Here is an 18,865-nt window from a genome sequence, read left to right on the forward strand (position 1 = left end):
GCCCTCCATCTTGTCAGTTACACAGATATGATGAATAATGGCTGGGTATCCTACAGTGCTGCCTGTGTTGTGTTACCATCGTCATTTTAGATACCAAGACCATCGGAAAGTGTGACGTAGTCTTTTGTAGAAACAAAAAGATTATTCTTTGGGCAAGCAACACAAAGATGATATTTATACTTAATCAGAAGTGTTTTCAAACAGTATTTTCGGGTTTAAAAAAAGGAAAATACTTGCAAGACTAACTGGCTGGTTGGTAAATATATTTCTGATTAACTTCCCCAGCTCTAATAAGGAAAAGGGCACGGCCATTTCACCAACATTTTCTATGGCAACCATCCAGGACTTTCTTTATACAGTAGATGAGTCAGTCCCAAACAGGGCTACAGAAGTTCCACTTTTTTCATCAGTTATTCTCTAACTGTGTCTTGTCTGCAGTTTGGTGCTGGGCAGGAAGTGTACAGTGGATTTATCAGAGCTTGTTTACTAAAAAAAACATCTATCTGCTGCTGCTGGAAACACTGAGCAAAAAAACTCAGAAGAGCCGCAGACTTTTGTGTGCCAAAGAACAACTAATAAAGGAGAACTGGTTAAAAAATCACCTGACATTATATTTCAGATTGCTCAATTTGCAATTAATATTAAGTTCTTGTCAGTAAACTGATTACTGAAAATATAGGCCAGATATGATATGTTGCCAAAAGTATGCAGACAACCAAACTTTCAAGTCATATGTGAACTTTGAACATGTGATTCCAGTACAATGAGCATTAATCTGCTACCAAAACAGCCTCCACTCTTCTGGTTTTAGGATTTCCACCAGATGTAGGAACCTAGCAGGGATTTGCCCCTGTTCAGCCACAAGAGCATTAAATAGGTTGGCCAGTGATGTTGGGTGATAATAAGGCCTGGCTCAAAGTCGGCTTTTCCAGTTGCAGTCAGGACTCCGTTCAGGCCAGTCAAGTCCTTTAAGACCAAACAGGAAAACCATTGCCTGAAACAGGAAAGGGCCTTATCCATTTTACAGTATGCTGTTGGAAGATTTATCTTCATTGGCACCAAAATGAGTCAACCAACTGTGAATCACCCCAGTAGCCAAATGGTTACTGTGCATGCTGCATAACTATAACGTCCGTAGTTTGATACCAGCTAGGGACCCTTGTTGCATGTCATACCCCCCCCCCCCCCCCCCCCCCCCCCCCTCTCTCTCTCCCATTGCTTCCTGTCTGCCTCTTCGCTGCCCACTGTCCAATAAAGGCAAAAATGCCAAAAAAGAACCATTAAGTATATGGGGGTTGACCATGTACTTTTGTTCATATAGTTCATGTGATAAAGCCAAGCTAATATACGTTAAAGCAGGGGTGTCAAACTCATTTTCATTCAAGCCACACACAGCCCAGTTTGATCTCATTTGGGCCGGACCATTACAAAAAAATGGAAGGAAGGAAGGAAGGAGAAACAATGGAAGGAATGAAGGAAGGAGAGACAATGGAAGGAAGGAAGGAAGGAATAAAGGAAGCAAGGCAGGAAGGAAGGAAAGACGGAAAAGAAGACGGAAGATTTGTGCTTTATCTCTAGACTGCAGGAATGTTTCAAACACACATCATACGAGACATTAGCACAATATAAACAAAACACCAACAAGTCTTTCTGCCTCTGTGCAGACACCCTGATAACATCTCCCGTCTGTCAGTAACTCAATTTATCTGTTAGTCATTGACTTTGTGTGCTCCTCAGCAGAACGTCCAGTGGTGTTCGACTGTGTTCTCATTGGCTCGTTCGCTCATGTGGTGAACACGTGTGTGAAGTATCCTGAAACCCTGGAAAATAATGACACAGACAAACTGAGACATCACATGTACACAAATTCAACTTTTGCTGTCCGCCATGATTTTAAAAACCTGCAATGTCAGACAGACAACACATTCATGGTGACCAATCTATTTTGGACATGAAAAGACTTCAGAAGTGTGGATTTTATTTGTTGCACACATGCCACACACGTGTAAATGATGACACATCTGCCTTCATGTTTTTCTACAAAATAAACACTGTAATGTTGACCACAAGCTTTTTTACGTTAAAGTACTACAAACGTCACAAGTTAACCATCAGATAGGTGATCTAAACATGTCTCTATTCACATGTTGTTGATGTTGATGTTGAAGATAAAATAAAAGTTGCGTACAGCTTTGGAGATAAAGTTAAGCAGGTGAACGCAGGCTGACTTCCTGTTGGTGGTGACATAGTCCGAAGGTGAAGGACACCTGGTTGTCTCTGGTGTCCATCATGTGTTTGTTCCACTCTATGAAACTTATGGAGATGGACTGCAACACAGACCTAAAGACAAGACAGAACGAGTCATGTGACTATTTATATAAAATGTACTTTATTATTATTGTATATGTGTTATTAATTATGGTTTTGTTCTATATACCATGCTGTTTTAAAAAAAATGTTCAAACATATATTATTAATCTCTGTTATCATGCAACAGTATTTTTTTAAATTATGGGAATTTTTTCAGTTAAACAAATTACAATTTTATAAATATACAACTTTAAATTACATTAAAATTCTCATTTACACAGAATGAATCAGTTATGATGTGATTGAATTAAATTGTAAAGTAAGATTTAGAGGTTACATGAAGGCAAAAACAGCAGTACGCACACAAATAACTTTTTTTAACGAGAGAGTATAAATGTGTGGTTATTCTGAGCTTCTTGACTCCATGGATGCACATGAGAGAACAAACAGGAGGATCTAGAGGAATATAAGATAATAATAATACATCTGATCGTGTCTTTTTATCACAGAATATTCTGCCACAATGTATCGATATGACCTGAACCCCAGTGAATCCCGCTGACCTTGGTGGTGATGGTGAGCCGGGTGATGATCACTGCGACAGGCTTGGAGTACTTCACCACCTCCTCGCAGGTATAGGTGGGATAGGGCAGATGGGGTTTGGGGTCTCATAGGGACTGGATCAGGGGCTCAATCTGATAGAAGTCATCCTCCTTCCTGAGCAGCTCGGTATCCTTGAAGTCTCAAGGCAGTGTCAGCTCTGACGTGCGCAGGAAGTTGAGGATGTAGCTGAAACAGCAGAAACTGAGACAGGATCAGACCAGACTGCTGAGCAGATGATTCTGTAAAACTCTGAGCTACCAAGTTAAACTGAGAACAGGAGGAGAGAGAGGTGCCATACATCCATACTGCTACCAATTAGACCAGATTGAGAAAAGTTTGTCTCAGTTTTTTCTGACCTTTGAGTTTTTAATCTGGAAATTTGATTCTGTTCTCTCTTAAAGGAAAACGTGCTTGTGTATATTAAAGATACAATATGTAAGAATCTGGTGGCTGTTAATTGAGCTACAGTCAGCATCCCGTTGCTCGCACCACCAAAAACCACAATATCACAATATGTGTACATGGTTTGCAGTAATGCTAGCTTATGTATCCATTAGGAAGGAAGCCAGCTCAGGGTCAGACATTAGCAGTCTCCATTACTACGCTGTTAGCTAGTGTTGGCACTTTAAGAGGACAGAAGAGAGAGGCAAGGCACTCGGGAACGCATGTATGTCAAATTCCCCCCCGCCCCACACAGCAAAACCATTCATAGTCCTTTACATAGAAAGTCCACTGGCTGTCAGGGGAAGGTCTCATTTTATAATTTCTTCACATTCTGCTGATAGTTTTAGTTAGTTTTCAAATACATAATTCTTATATATTGGACCTTTAATGTCAACAAATCCCATGAAGGACCAAAACCAATAAGGTGTTGGTCCGTCTCTCAGTACTTTCTGAGGCTCTTGGAAACTCTGTGGCATTAGCCCCAAGCTTAATGGTTTCTACTGAAGACATAACTCACTAAAAAACTGATTACGTTGGATCATTTCTGAAAAAAGGCTGAGTCATTTCCTTAAACAGCTGGAAGACAAACAGGAAGAAGCAGAGCATGAGCATTTCTTGGACTATTTTCGGTGGCAGATTAATACACATTTGGTGCTCTAGTGAGTATTTCTGGCTGCAGGAAGGTGTGTGTGTGTGTGTGTGTGTGTGTGTGTGTTTACATTAATGATGGAACATGTTAGTGCAATGTGTTTTTAATAGTTAAATAAAACAACTTTTGTAACAATGGGACTCTACAGCAGCCCCTGGTATCGTCTCCAGTGGCAAACTGGTCCCAAACAAGCAGCCAGACAAGGAGTAACTTAATCAGAAATCAGAAGATCATATGTGAAAGAGGCCACTTCAGGATGCTGAAGCACTTCCTGGTGGTTGTCTTCTGTAGGGAGGCCAGTTTAGACATCTCAGACCCAACTTGTCAAGCTCAGCTCCACATTGTCTGACTTGTCAGTCTGAGCTGTACTTTATTTTTTAACTTTAAAATTGACATATCATGCACACTTCCAGGTCTATTTTGATTATTTGGGGCTCAGCTGGAATATCTTTGCATCACTTACAGTTAAAAAAACTCTTTAACTTATACTGACCCTATAAGCAGCCCATCAGTTCAGCCTCTGTCTCACACAGGCAGTCTTAGCTGCTGAGCTCACTCTGTTCTGATTGGTCAGTTTCACATGTTGACGTGCTAATGTTGATAAGCACCAGAGAAAAGAGTTTTTCATTTGTATAGTGGCAATTTTATGACATCTCAGTTTGTCAGACTCAGCTCTTCACTGTCAGACTTGGCTCACATTTGATCAGTGTATGATACAAACCTAACCAAACACACCGTATATATTGCGGCTATTATCAGGCTGCCCTAACAAGTCTCTAAAGACTCTCCAACTGGTCCAGAATGCAGCTGCACGCGTTCTGACAAAGACTAGAAAGAGAGATCACATTACTCCTATTTTAGCTTCACTGCATTGGCTTCCCATAAAATCAAGAATAGAATTTAAAATCCTTCTCCTCACTTTTAAAGCTCTTACTGGTCAGGCTCCATCATACCTTAAAGAGCTCATAGTACCTTATGTACCTACCAGAACACTGCGCTCCCAGAACGCAGGCCTACTTGTGGTACCTAGTATCTCTAAAAGTAGAATGGGAGGCAGAGCCTTCAGTTTTCAGGCACCTCTCCTGTGGAACCATCTCCCAGATTCGGTCCGGAGGGCAGACACCCTCTCTACTTTTAAGAGTAGGCTTAAAACTTTCCTTTTTGATAGAGCTTATAGTTAGCAAGCTCCTAGTTTATGCTGCTACAGGCTTAGACTGCCGGGGGACTCCTACCTCCATGATGCACTGAGCTCCTCTCTCCTCCTCTCTCTCTCTCTCTCTATCCATCCATCTATATCCAATAACATTCATGTACTATTAATGCATTCAGTAACCTAAACTTCTTCCCCGGAGTTGTCTGTGCTTTCTCATCTCACAGGCAATCTGGGCCTGTAGACGTCCGGATGACAGATTCCAGTCCCGGACCTTCTAGCTTCAATGTTTATTTTCAATGTGCTACTCTCTTTCTCTCCTATTCTTCCTCTCTCTCCCCTCTACCCCAACCGGTCGAGGCAGATGGCCGCCCACTTTGAGCCTGGTTCTGCCTGAGGTTTCTTCCTGTTAAAAGGGAGTTTTTTCTTGCCATTGTCGCTAAATGCTTGCTCATGTGGGAATGTTGGGTCTCTTTATAAATTAAAACTTGAAGAGTACGGTTTAGAACCTGCTCTATGTGTAAAGTGCCTTGAGATAACTTTGTTGTGATTTGGCGCTATACAAATATGTAGATATAAAGGGCTCATTCTAAGGTAACAAAAAAACAATGTTCTTATTTTCAGGTGATAATACATTAATTAAAAGATACTTATTGAATATTATATACCATTTCTGCCAAGTGTGTTCACAGCATCCTGGACCTCATGTTGCCTTACATAAAAAGAATGAGATATAAAGATAGTCTGAGTTGGTATCTGGATAGAAAAACTCAGATTGGTGTATCCCTGAACTGAACCTAAATTAAATCATAAATGTAACCCTCAAACAGCTTTTTGAAGGTCCAGCCAAAGGCCAGGACGATTCAACTGACGGACAGATGTAGAGGAGTACACGAACACAGAGCAGCATAAAAAAGGCCCATCATTCAGATGTCAGACATGGTTAACTGGCCAGAGGCTGAACCAACACATAGCAAGAAAGTTCAGATTAAAAAAATGTCCCCACACACATATAAACACACACACACACACACACACACACACACACACACACACACATCTGCTGCCCTGAGCTGACCGTCAGTGTTGTTTTCTCTTCAGGTCAGACTGTTAAGAAGATCATTTTTCAGTTCCCACCAACACCTGCAACAAGAAGACGAACAGCTTTTGAGATGGTTGCCATGGAGATAAGCAGGCAGCTGATGCAGCAGCGTTGCCATGGCCCAGACATCATCTGGCTTGCGTCCCTGATGTGTCCACACACTGCCTGCCAATGAGAAACAGGAGGAGGAGCTCTGGACCTGGTTCCTAATCCTGCATCGAATCTTCTATGAAACACAAATTTAAAACATGACGAATTAACTTCACTGCGAATAATTAATCAAACTAACACAGCAACGAGCTGTGATTAAATCGTGGATCACAAATCAGACTCAGCTGTGGATATAAATAAGTCTCTGAGTACTCACAGTTCAAGTTTAATTTTAAATCAACATGCTGCCGATTGACTACAAAACATCTCGATTGACTTAAGAACAGTCAAAGAGAGAAAAATCATTTATATCGTGATGAAAAAATCTGATAAATTTACTTCCATTTGAGCTGCAACGATTAGTGGATTATTCAACAGACAACAAGTGAAAAGCAACTATACTGATAATATATCATGAGAAAATACACAATACATAATATACAATAAGTAAATGAGAGTAAACTGACTTTAGACTGTTGTTTGAATATGTCACCTTTAACCCTGGGATAATATGAACGGTAACACCCCCCTCGCATTTTAAAGGGGACATATCGTAAACATTTCCAGGTCTGTCGACGTAAATAACTTTGGTCTTGTGGATAGAACATCTGGCAGGGCTTTGGAGCTGAATTTGCCGTTCATAAGACACTTTTCTTTATCCATTCCTGCTTGTTATCCGAAACGTTACTGCTGCATCGCTTCCTTATTTCCAAACTACAGGCTGGGACTAGGGTCAAACTCAACATGTGAACGTTAATCGCTGTTAAAATGAATTTGCATTAACAGTTGTGGTAAATATATAATATAGTACATAATATAAAATCAGTAAATGTGAACTGACTTTAGACCCTTTTAAAAAAAAAAACGTTTTGGGTTATCGACTGTTGGTTAGCAAAAAAAAAAAAAAAGACATCACCATCACTATTGTTTGATGGACTATAAACAATTTACTTGTTAATATAACAATTTATCTACAGAATAATTGAAAATAAATGGTACAGCTGTACTGCAGCTTTAATTACTTTCTGGGCAGCTGAAACATTTTCTCTGTGGAGGCTTTGACACAGACTCAAGGGCTCTCCGTTTGGTGTAGAGTTTTTCCTGAAACGCCGGCTGGAAGTTTCACATTATTCATGTGACCCAATATTCTCTCTTTGCATGACACAGCTTTCTTACTGTATGGCTCTCATCAAGCTCCCTCTCTCTCCTCAGCTACAGTATGAACTGTGTCCATGCTGAGGATGTAGGTCAGAGTTTGTTAACAACATGCTCTACTGCCCTGCAGGCAGTCTGTCTGCATTAGCTTAATGATACACATGATTGGTGCACTCATTATTGTTTGAGATTTATGTTTGAGAGTTAAATTGGTTCAATCTTATATGACCTTTATAGATTAAAACAGTTGGGTTTGCTTTTGGCTTTTCTGTTAATCATTAAAAATGCTATAATTCGTATTTTATGTTCAAAATTGATGCCAAATGGGATCAAAGAAGGTAGCTTATAGTGATGAATCCACTGACTATCATCGCCAGATTTTATCTTTGGAGCTTTTTAGCCTTTTAAACACTGGTTTTGGTTTTCCAACTCTCATCTTTACTTATGGTTCAGTCTCAACAGCAGCAGACGGTTGTTTTGCAGCTAAAGAAATATTTCTGTCCAAATGATTACTTATGTTCCTTCCTATTTGCTCTTTGCTAACAGGTTTGCCACATGAACGTCAAAGTTTGGCTACAACTAATGATTATTTTTATTATTGATGAGTCTGCTGATTATTTTCTCGATTTATTGATTAGTTGTTTGGGCCATAAAATGTCTGAAAATGGTAAAACATATTGATAACTGCTTCCCAGAACCAATGATGATGTCTTCAAATGTCTGGTTTTGTCCTGACCAACAGTCCACAACCCAAAAAAATATTCAGTTTACTATCATAGAAGAAGATCATAGAAGCAGCAAATATTCACTTTTAAGCTGGAATCAGATAATTTTGACTTTTTTCTAACTGTGATGATGATGATGATAATGATGAATTATTAAAATAGTTGGCTTTTATTTTAATAGTAAACATCTAGTCAATTCATTTACTAATCACTGCAGCTCTAGTTTACAGCTGGTTACTGCTGCCCTCAAGTGACCTAGAAGTTGCTGCGGTTTTAAAAATGCACTCTTGCTACTGTTTACTGTGCGTAATCTCTCGTTTAAAACTAGAAATACTGCCTTACGGTTGTATGCCTCGACCAACCAGTCACATCCATGTCTGTCCAGCCTCATAAAATACTCACATAAATGTAGTGGAGTGCAAAGTAAAAATCTTTCACTCTGAAATGTAGTGAAAGTATAAAGTAGCATCAAATGTAAATACTCTAGTTCAGATACCTCGAAATAGCGATTAGTATAAATGACTCTGAAAATGATCGGTTGACTTTGCTGGTACTTTTTTGCTACTTGCTCTGGCTAGGTTCCAAGCGAGCTGAGCCAATACTAAAATGCGACGTTAACAGACTGCTAGCCACTGATTGGTCAGAGAATGTCGTCCCTGGAAGAGTCATGAGCGCGATGTCCCACACAAGAATCAAAACCCGCCATTTTTAAATACTGGCAACAAAAGTTATAGCGAGTTTAACACAAGTTAGTTACAACCATAGACTGTATATAAAATGGACGTAACATCCGTGACGTCACCCATTGGTTTGTGGACTGCTGCTTGGAACTGAATAGTATCGGATCTGAGCAGCGCCATCTTGAAAATTTCAGGTGCATGCTGGGTAAAAAAAAACACGGATTCTACTTATATGGGCATCAGGAGGAGCATGAGGCGCCCTCCTGAACCTGTGAACCAATCAACCTGTCAATCACAATGTAGCCACGCCCTAATGCATACCCTGCTTTATCGTCACATATAAAATCAGGGAGGCCAACATTTCCTAAATGAACGTCATATTGCATTGAAGAAGGCTTTAAACTAGCGATTGAGACCATAAACACATTTTGAAAACGTTTACTGAGGTTATAAATCAAGTGAGAAGTTGGTGAATTCTCCATTGACTTGTATAGAGACGGAAGTCCTTTTGACACCAAAACGGTCGCCCCCTGGTGGCCTTTTGATAGAATGCAGTTTTAAGTTACTTCCGTGTTTGCAGGACCAGAACTCCCCGCCTGGTTACAACGAGTGTCACGCGAGTTAACATGGCTCCTATACGCAAACTACACTGTGCACCGAGTCGAGCCAGGTAGTGCTAGAACTGTATAATGGAAAAGCGCCATTAGTTACTTACATCACCACTATTTTCAGTGTAATTTATAACTTATACTAACCAGGGGCGTTTCTACGATCAGACCTTTAGAGGGGCTCAGCTCCTGATGACAATGTGACATACAATGACCTGCAAGTGTTCAAACCCCCTGCTAAACTACTCATTTCACTGGATAACGTAAATTACAACAAGAAATATTAATACATAGTAGAGTGGTGCAGGCTACTATAGTGTATAATAATAATAATGATGGTTCAGAATAAACAATCACAGATTTCTACAGAGAGGACTCTAAGATAGTTAATGAACCCTGAGAGAAAGATTATATATTAATGACAGAACTATCATAAGTACATTAAACCTGTTAATATAACCATTTGAATTTTTAGAAAAAAACAACAATGATAATTTATTTATTTTTAGGGGTGCTGAGATCAAATTTAGGGGTACTTAAGCACCTCTAAAAGGGGTCTAAAATCGCCCCTGATACTAACTATACTAATTTATAACATACACTGTTTAAAACTTATATTTGTATTGTTTATGTCTTACATTACTAAAATGAGAACATTTAAGATAATTAAAAACAATTTAAGACATAAACAAAACATTGATAATCTATAAGAGCAATAAAGTGCAATATTCAATATAAAAAGGTGCAAACACAGCAAACAGTAGCTTGTTGTAACATTAGGCTGCACTCCAGTGAGTGTGTGTTGGTCAGTGGGATGAGGGGATCAGGCTGTGTTCATTAGTTTAACAGCTTGGGGGAAGAAGCTGTTTTAGTGTGTGACTGAACTATCCTGTATCGCCTGCCAGATGGACGTAGTTGAAAGTGGTGGTGGCCAGGATGATGAGATTATCGGTCCATATATTGATATCAGATTATTTTTTTACTCTCTAATATCGGCATCTGTGAAATAGTCTACATTAAAGCATCAACTCCAAAAATCCAGTATCGGTCGGGCCCTAATATTACTTGTTGTAAAGAAGTATATAAAGGGTTCCCACGGTCATGAAATTCATGAAAAAGTTATGAAATAAGAAAAACTGTTTTCCAGGCCTGGAAATGGTTTTGAATTAGGGATGACCCTCTCTGATATCAATGATAGACAGATATAAGAGAGGCTACACTAATCATCAACTTCTATACTTTTAGCTTTTTAATATCTTCTTATATGTGATCTGGGGCCAAACGCTTGCTCTGGATGTAATTATAAAATGTACCCATCATTTAGTGAGATCAAAGTGTCAAAACACCTGTTAAAAGGCTCCAGAAAACAGGAAATGACGTTTACTCAAAATGTTCTGGGGGAGGACCCAGAAAATTCATTGATAAAAATGTGTGGGAACCTTGTGTTCAACATTTCTCTGTAAAGTCCATAGAGACATGCAGTACCTGCCTCCAGTCACCTGGGGGCGCCACCGTCGCTCTCTCCCAGCTCACAGCACGGAAACTGTGTTGTTTATTAGTGTCTGCATCCTGTCCTCACAGTTCCTCTGTGTCCATCTGCTCGGAGCTTCCTGCATCAAACTCTCTTTATGTGTCTCCATATTGCTGTTTAATATTCAGCAGACTGAGGAGACTTTTACTTTGAAACTTCTCTCTTCGGGTCTCGGTTCTGGCGGGCTGCGGCTCGTCCCTTTTAGCCGCCAAGTGAACTGCGATGACCGCCGGCTCGGTTGTGCATTCTGCGTGTTTGTGTTGACCCATACCGGGAGACCCTCCGTTCATCATGGCGACTGTAAACACCGCGAGCAACCCGGGGAACGACGAGGACACCGGTTCTCCATCCGAACCGAACGAGCACGATTATGCTCACACAGCTGCCGGTACCTTCCCCTGCACGGAACCGGGTTTCGGCTCCGGTGCAGCGGCCGGTTACAGCTGCGTCCCCCCGCAGGAAGGCTTCACCACACCGGCTGATCCCGGGCACAGTGCACCGGGGCAGCACCTCATCTCCCCGTCGGTAGAGCTACCGGAACCGGCCGTGGGAGCAGAGGTGGACTGTCCCGGTGGAAATGAAGTAGAAGACCCTTTAAAAACCGGAGCCTCTGAACTCTCCGGTGCAGGGGCCTCCTCGGGGACACGGAGCAGCCGTCGGCCTCCCATGAGAGTCGAGGACAAAAACTGTTCCTGCTGCAAGTCTGAGTTTGAGCGGCAGGGTCGCAGCTTCAACCGGAGGGCGGTGTACACGTTCACAACACCGGACACCGTGCAGTGGGCTTTCCCGGACACGGTGGTGCATGACAAGTCCTTCCTGTGTGAGACCTGCGCGCAGCACATCAGGAGCAAGGGCAGACGTAAACAGCGTGGGAAGAGGACAATGTGGCTGAAACCCCCGGCCAAACAGGTAGGTGTGTGTGTGTGTGTAGGACAGAAGGAAGGAAGGAAGAGAAGACGGGAAGGAAAGAGAGGAAGGCAGAAAGGAAAGAGGGAAGAGAAGACATGAAGGAAGGATGGATGGAAGGAAGAAAGAAAAGAAGGGAGGGAGGGAGGAAGGAAAGAAGGAAGAGAACACAGGAAGGAAGGAAGAGAAGACAGGAAGGAAAGAGAGGAAGGCAGAAAGGAAAGAGGGAAGAGAAGACATGAAGGAAGGATGGAAGGAAGAAAGAAAAGAAGGAAGAGAACACAGGAAGGAAGGAAGAGAAGACAGGAAGGAAAGGTGGGAGGAAGGAAAGGTGGGAGGAAGGAAGGGATAAGGTTAGGAAAGTGGGCCGGATCTGACCCTAAGCGACCGGTTCTGGCCCACGAGCCACATGTTTGACACCCCTGGTGTAGAATCAAATCAGAAAGTATGTGTCATACATTAATATATAAACAGGATATTAAATATCAGCCTCATTTGATAAGTTTTATACAGCAGTGTGTTGTGATCTGTAGATAACGATCATGTTTCATACACCTGGGACACGTGAAGAAGTTTTAAATGACGTGCTCTGTTTGTGTCCTCGGTGTCGGTGTTGGCATGGCGACCGCAGGCAGATGTGAGAGACAAGAAGAAGAAAGTCTGCAGGATGGGGAAGAAGAGCAAAGCGGCGCTGCTGGTGAGCAAGTCCTGCTACAAGGCTGCTTTCAAAATGCTCTGGTCTGCAAAGGGAGCCAGGAAACCGATGATGGAGTTCTGGAGCAAACTGCTGAAAGAGGAGGTGAGGACACGAACAAGCTCATTAAACACTTCCTGCTTTTAAAGGTACATTCATAATTTAAAAAAAAATCTGTCTTGAAACTGCAGTCTTAATATTTTTGCTGTGTGGATTATGAAGGAATCTTCTAATGGTCAGTATGAGAAGGAGGAACGATTACAGGGTTAATGTGGGAACCTTGCTGTCTTAGTGAGGACTCAAGCTGCAGCCGTCTGATAGACATTTTAGGGAGACCTGTAAAGACATCGTTACAGTAGTCGTGTGTAGTGAGCATAAATGCACGGACAAGTTCTTATAAAAAATCCTGCTGAGACATAAGTCCTTTATTCTTCAGGTGGTAGTGGGATGACTGTAATTCAATAGATTTGAATCATTGTGTACTCCTCCTTTCAAGTGTAGCGCTTTTGTATTTTTGTGTAATCGTGATGTGCCGTGTTTCCCGGCGTTGGTGCAGATGAAGATGCTGTCGCGGCAGGCAGACAGTCCTTTCCATCAGAAGGTGTCGAGCAGGAAGCCGCTGTCGTCCTTCCCCTGGGGACGATGTCTGAAGTGGGCCGAGGAGAAAGCTCCGCTCGTCACCAACTGCCTCCGCTCGCTGTTCCCCGACATCAACGTCATGACCAAGAGAAGCCAGTAAGTCTGAGTCAGCTCACACAGTGTACAAAGCTTCAACATTAGTAGAAAAAAAGAGCAGATGGTTTATTTCAGTTATTAAATTATCTATTTAAACTTCATCATTGGTCTGTGGATATGAATCTGATCAGTCGGGGGTCTGACGAGCATCTGTGGTTTGTCTGTTTGTGTTTGCGGCAGCAAGCTGTCGGAGGAGCAGGCCCAGAAGCTGCTGGAGCGCCGGACCGTGGTGACGCTCTCCGTCCCGCTCTTCACCAGAAACATATGGAAGAACAACTTCCTGCAGGCCGCTCTGGGGGCGGAGCTACGGCTGCAAGGCTGCGCCGTCCCGTCCCTCGACACCCTGAACACCATGGGACTGTGTCAGAACAAAGACACGGTCAGGTTACTGGTGCACCGGCTCCGAAGCAGCAAGAAGACGGTGAGTATCGCTGAGATCATAGGTGCTAAACAAACACGAAGGAAGGAAGGTTTAGAAAACACTGTATTCAATATTAAACCAACTTCAGATACAAATATAATCGACATAATGTAGACAAAACAACAGCTCGAAGAAACATAAGTGCTCTATAAATAAAGTTTTTTATTATTATAAAAGAAAGTGAAGTGTATCCCTTCAGTCAGTCACAGACTGAAGGGCTTGACTGATTTAGGAGTCTTTATATTGGTTAACTGATATTATTGGCCTATCACAGATAGATCGGTAGCTGCATTTATGTTGTCTGATATGCACCAATATATTTTTAAAGTTATATAGGCAACATTTTATGTATATGTATCCTTTTTCTTAATTCAAGTTTAATGCGTACATATATTTGTTGTTGTTGTTGTATGTTTTATTAATAATCGTCATGTATAATTATTAAATTATTTAGTTAAACTCTAAAACATCACCGCCTCCATTACATATCTTTGTCACAAGTATTTGATAACCACATTGCAAAAAATTTGCTTTTCATGTACATATTTTGTATATATAAGATTATCTGCCGATATATTGATATCTGAATTTTTTAACTCCCTAATATTGACATCGGTCCCAAAAATCCAGTATCGGTCTGGCTCTACTTTTATGTGTTGGATCTGTGGACATAGTCTTGATCAGGGAAGAAAAGATAATGGTTAACCAATATTGTTTCAGACAGAGGTTGAACTGAGAGGTGGCATAAAGAGCCAGTACAAGATAAATAAGGAGCTTTATGAAGTGTAAATATATTCCAGTAGAGACTCAGCATATAAATATAGACCTGGAAATGTCTAGATTTATAAATAGACAGCCTCATCTTAGCTGTAAGTTTAGTTCAGCCTGTTGAAAGAGCTGAGACTGACAACCTTAAAATGGTGACGGCAAAGAGGGTAAACCCTTTAGATGTAGGTAACATACATAAATCTTCCTCAGGTATAACTTTACATTTACCTGTCTTCTGTAACAATAAAACATAAAGAGATAAATGATCGATTTTTTTCCCAGTCTTTCAAAGTGCAGATCACAGTTTCTGTCCCACAAGTGACAAAGATCTGTGAGGAGTTGAGTCTTTAATTTAATTCTTCTTTCTTTACACATAATTTAATGCACTGTTGTGTAATGATTGTTTCGACCACACGAGGGCGCCAGAGCAGCCGTTCACTACATTTTACACACAGTCTGTAGTTTGGTCTCAATTCTAACTTTGTTTTCTGCTTCTGTCAGTCGACACAGAACGGACGACAAAGGCTGAAACAGGAGCAGATGAAAGGAGAACAGATGGCGCACATGGATGCAGACATGGACGATGAAGAGGAGGAGGATGAAGAAGAAGAAGAAGAAGAAGAGGAGGAGGAGGAGGAGGAGGAAGAAGAAGAGGATGAGGAGGAAGAGGAAGCAATGGGTTTAGCGGTAGAGGAGGAGGAAGTGGAAGAGGAGGAAGTGCAGGATGGACTGCAAGAGGAAGACGACGATGAGGAAGAGGAGGATGATCGGGCTGCAGAGGAAAAAGCCGAGATGGAAAAGAAGAGGAGGAAGAAGGCGAAGAAGCAGAGGAAAGAGGAGAAGAGGAAGGAGAGAGGGAAACGAAAGGCGAAGGAGAGACAGCAGCAGCAGGAGGAGGAGGAGGATGATGATGATAGCGATGAAGACTCGGAGCAAAAGAAGAGGCGGGTGGTGGTGGTGAGGCTCGGCTTGCTGAAGGGACATTCGGAGGTCGGAAGATCCGACCTATCAGCTCCCTGAGACTCAGGACAGGGCGGGTCAGGCCTCCAATCAGAGACAGAGACACCGCCCTCATCTCTCTGGGAGGGGAGTTGAAAGGCATTCTGGGAATTGCAGGAGGTTAGTAACTGTGGAGGGAAACAGATCGGTTTAACGCAACATTTGAACGTTTTTTGTGACATTTAATTAAAAAAGTAATAATGAGTTTGAGCCCAGAAAAAGCGACTGAAACAGGAAACCACTGCACAATAAAAACCCCTCAGCTGATCGATCACCTGATTACCTGCATCGTTTTTAAAACGCCTAATAGTTACACGTCTCAGGTTTGCTGGATCTGTTTTCTGTTACGCATCTCAAACTCACCGCCTGACAACCGACTTCCTCTGTGGTTTCACCTCCTCATAAATGATAGGAGCAGCTTCCAAAGTTTCTTCTACTGCTACCATAGTTTCCTAATAAAAAAAGGGGTATTTTGTTACATAAAATAGTGTTGTAATCTCACAATATAACAATTCAGAAGTATAAAGTCGTAATTTAGCAACTAAAAAGTCAAAATTATCAGAATGAAGTTTCATCTATATGAAAAATTGGTGCTCTGAGAATTTGTTTCTTTTACAGGACGATTAGATATGAAGTTTGTTTTTGGTAAATTTGATACTGAAACACAAAATGAGCAAATATGATGTACTTTATAGGCTGGGTTGAACTTATCTGATATGATGTGTTTTGACCTGCCGTGAACTTTTCTTTTGATTTCTGACAGAAGTCGTCCCAGCTGAGCTCCAGCTGCCGTCTGTCTGGTTATTCAGCTCACGTCTGTAATTGGCTTCATTTAATTTTCCTTAAATTAAAAAAATCTGTTTACTGGTGAAACGTAACTTCAGGTCATCCACAAGTCACCTCTTCACTAGAGTGTGTTCATAAATGACAAAAAAACGTTCCTGTAATATGACACCTTGAAATATCACAACTTACTCTTTTAAACCACTTTTTTTTTCATAATATGACAACTTTTAGATTTATGATCTTATTGTAAACTTCATTCTCATAAGATTAACTTTTTCCTTATTGGATTACAACTTTATATCCCATTAACATTCATTTTATTCTGTTTTCTTTTAATATTATGACTCTTTTTATCTAAATCAAATGAGCATAACTTCATCCTCAAACTAAAAGGAAAACTTGATTTAATTCCAATTAATTTCTGTTCTTTTTACTGAGCAGATCAGCTAAAATGTATCTTCCTTTTTGATTGTAAATTGAAAGTAAAGAAACATTCAACCTAAATTAATATCAGGAGTTCAATTTCCAACAATAAATTAACGTTTACAGGTGCAGTGTGCAGAGTTGTGTGAGTTTTGTGGCATCTAGCAGAACAGGCTCAGTTCTGTTGGTTGCAATCTGCAGCCTCGCTACTAGATGTCACTAAATCCAACACACTGGTCCTATAAATGAATATTCCCATTCATCATGATTTGTTTGAAGTCTGAAGTTTTGTATCGTTTGTAAACTCCACTTATCTGTTATTCATTGTTTTCTGGTTCTTTCTTACTCAGATTATTTACCGATAGTACCATTTTTCAAATTTTATTTTATTTTTATACATAAGACTTTCCCCATTTTGGCCTTCAGGACTGAAAATCACAACACCACTTGCGGTGAACAGAACACGGAGAAAGTTTAAGTGGAGGAAAAAGGAGGCCGGTCGATCCTCAAACATGCCTTTAAAAAAAAAAAGCCATCAGGTCAGAGGTTACAGAGAAGTCTGATCTGCCCTAAATGTTCGTCCAGCTGCTGACTGATGGACGTTTATCAGGAGGTGAAAAGCGTTTTATTTTCTAATCCTGATTAGAGTTTAAATTTCTTTATTAAAAGTGACCTCGTCTCCTCCAGGTCAGAGTGCGGCTCGTCTGCAGGACTCTGTCTGGACTGTATGGCTAGCTCTTTTATTTTTTAACACTGTGGATGTCTCAAACTGTTGAGGCTGCTTCTGTTTATAGACTAACGCTGTGCATTAACGGTTCCTGAGAGCCGAGCGGCCGCACAGCTGGAAATTATTTGCTTTGTTTTTTTTGTTTCTCTTTGTTGTTGTTTTTTTAGCCGCAGTGGACCCACAGGAACAGAATCAAGGCTTCAGTGTGCTTGTTTGAAGTGTGATGAGACCTTCATGTTGTGTTCACGTCGTGTCGGTCAGATGTCGAGAGAGAATTACGTGTTTCTGATGTGCAGATGTTCACATTATCTGACCACTAAAGACGGCTGTATGACTGCAGTCGGTCATGTGAGGGTAAAAACTGCATATTGACAGTTAAGCACTACGCCCAACAGAAATGACCAACAATTAAATTAATCACCAACCATTCTTATAATTGTTATTTTTAAAGAAGAAATTCTCTGATTTCAGTTTCTCAGATGTAAATATTGTTATTTTGTGCCCCGGTAAAACAATGATCAACATTTTTTCTTCAATTTCTGACATTTATGACCAAAAAAAATGTATTGATTGAAAGAATAATGAACAGATTAATGGATAATAGAAATAATCATTAGCTGCAGCCCTACAGGTGTCCATGTTTGTTTTAAGCACTTAGTTAATAATATCAGAGCTTCCCAAAAAATAAATGTTCTAGTTAAAATTATGACTTGAATGTTGCCATGAAGCATGAACACATTAGAGCCACATTGTAAGATTTATTCATAAACTGAGAAGAAAAACTGTAAAATTTTTAAAACTCGTCAAAATTCGGAACATATTTTTCCTTTAAATTGAAATTTACCAAATTCAATTTTTATTTTTTCTTGCTTTTCTTTAAAATGACCATTAATGAGAGATTATTCTGGAAATACAGGTGGGGTTCATTTGGCACACTTTAAATTATTAGTAATTATTGACCGTAGTTAAATATTACATTGTTCTTTCCTTTTGGGAAATTAATCCATAAAATAAAGTGTGTGATTAATTTCTGTGGCGTTCACTAAATGCTTCCACTGTTTGTAAGAACTCGGCTGAACTTTTTTGCTTTTCTCTCCTGCTCAGAAAGTTTAATAAAAGTTTGTGAATCAGGAGTCGCTGTAAGATACTTTGATTTGTAACGAGAAATTTGTTCATTTAGAGTTTTGTTTGTATTTTTATGTTTTGCTTTGGGGAGAAAACAGATGTGTTTTCTGACTGTGTGGATGCAGAACGTCCCTGCTGGTTATTGTAAAAGTTTGCTAATAAAATAAATAAAGC

The 18,865-nt window shown here is 40.5% G+C and overlaps 2 protein-coding genes across 2 annotated transcripts; one reads left to right on the plus strand and one right to left on the minus strand.

Annotated features, from left to right (window-relative positions):
• Positions 1-1,733: 1,733 nt before the first annotated feature.
• kctd6a (potassium channel tetramerization domain containing 6a) lies at positions 1,734-11,400 on the minus strand. Its single transcript, XM_062445490.1, is given in 6 exon segments — positions 1,734-1,820; positions 2,189-2,216; positions 2,218-2,369; positions 2,874-3,099; positions 8,854-8,944; positions 11,256-11,400. Coding segments are annotated over 6 exon segments (729 nt in total).
• LOC133978127 (microtubule-associated protein futsch-like) lies at positions 11,188-18,859 on the plus strand. The gene is made up of 5 exons (XM_062416481.1): positions 11,188-12,016; positions 12,645-12,812; positions 13,264-13,442; positions 13,623-13,863; positions 15,133-18,859. The coding sequence occupies exons 1-5, from the start codon at positions 11,399-11,401 to the stop codon at positions 15,649-15,651; spliced, it is 1,725 nt and encodes a 574-aa protein (XP_062272465.1). The 5' UTR covers positions 11,188-11,398; the 3' UTR covers positions 15,652-18,859.
• Positions 18,860-18,865: the final 6 nt, after the last annotated feature.

Source organism: Scomber scombrus, chromosome 3 (assembly GCF_963691925.1).
Source record: "Scomber scombrus chromosome 3, fScoSco1.1, whole genome shotgun sequence".
In the NCBI taxonomy this organism is placed as follows: Eukaryota; Metazoa; Chordata; class Actinopteri; order Scombriformes; family Scombridae; genus Scomber; species Scomber scombrus.

Bases quoted from the DNA above. Each gene is read 5' to 3' on its own strand.
- LOC133978127 (XM_062416481.1), top strand. From the start codon at position 11,399: ATGGCGACTGTAAACACCGCGAGCAACCCGGGGAACGACGAGGACACC. The intron at 13,443-13,622 runs GTAAGTCTGAGT...TGTTTGCGGCAG, and splicing joins GTCATGACCAAGAGAAGCCA to CAAGCTGTCGGAGGAGCAGG. The intron at 13,864-15,132 runs GTGAGTATCGCT...TGCTTCTGTCAG, and splicing joins TCCGAAGCAGCAAGAAGACG to TCGACACAGAACGGACGACA.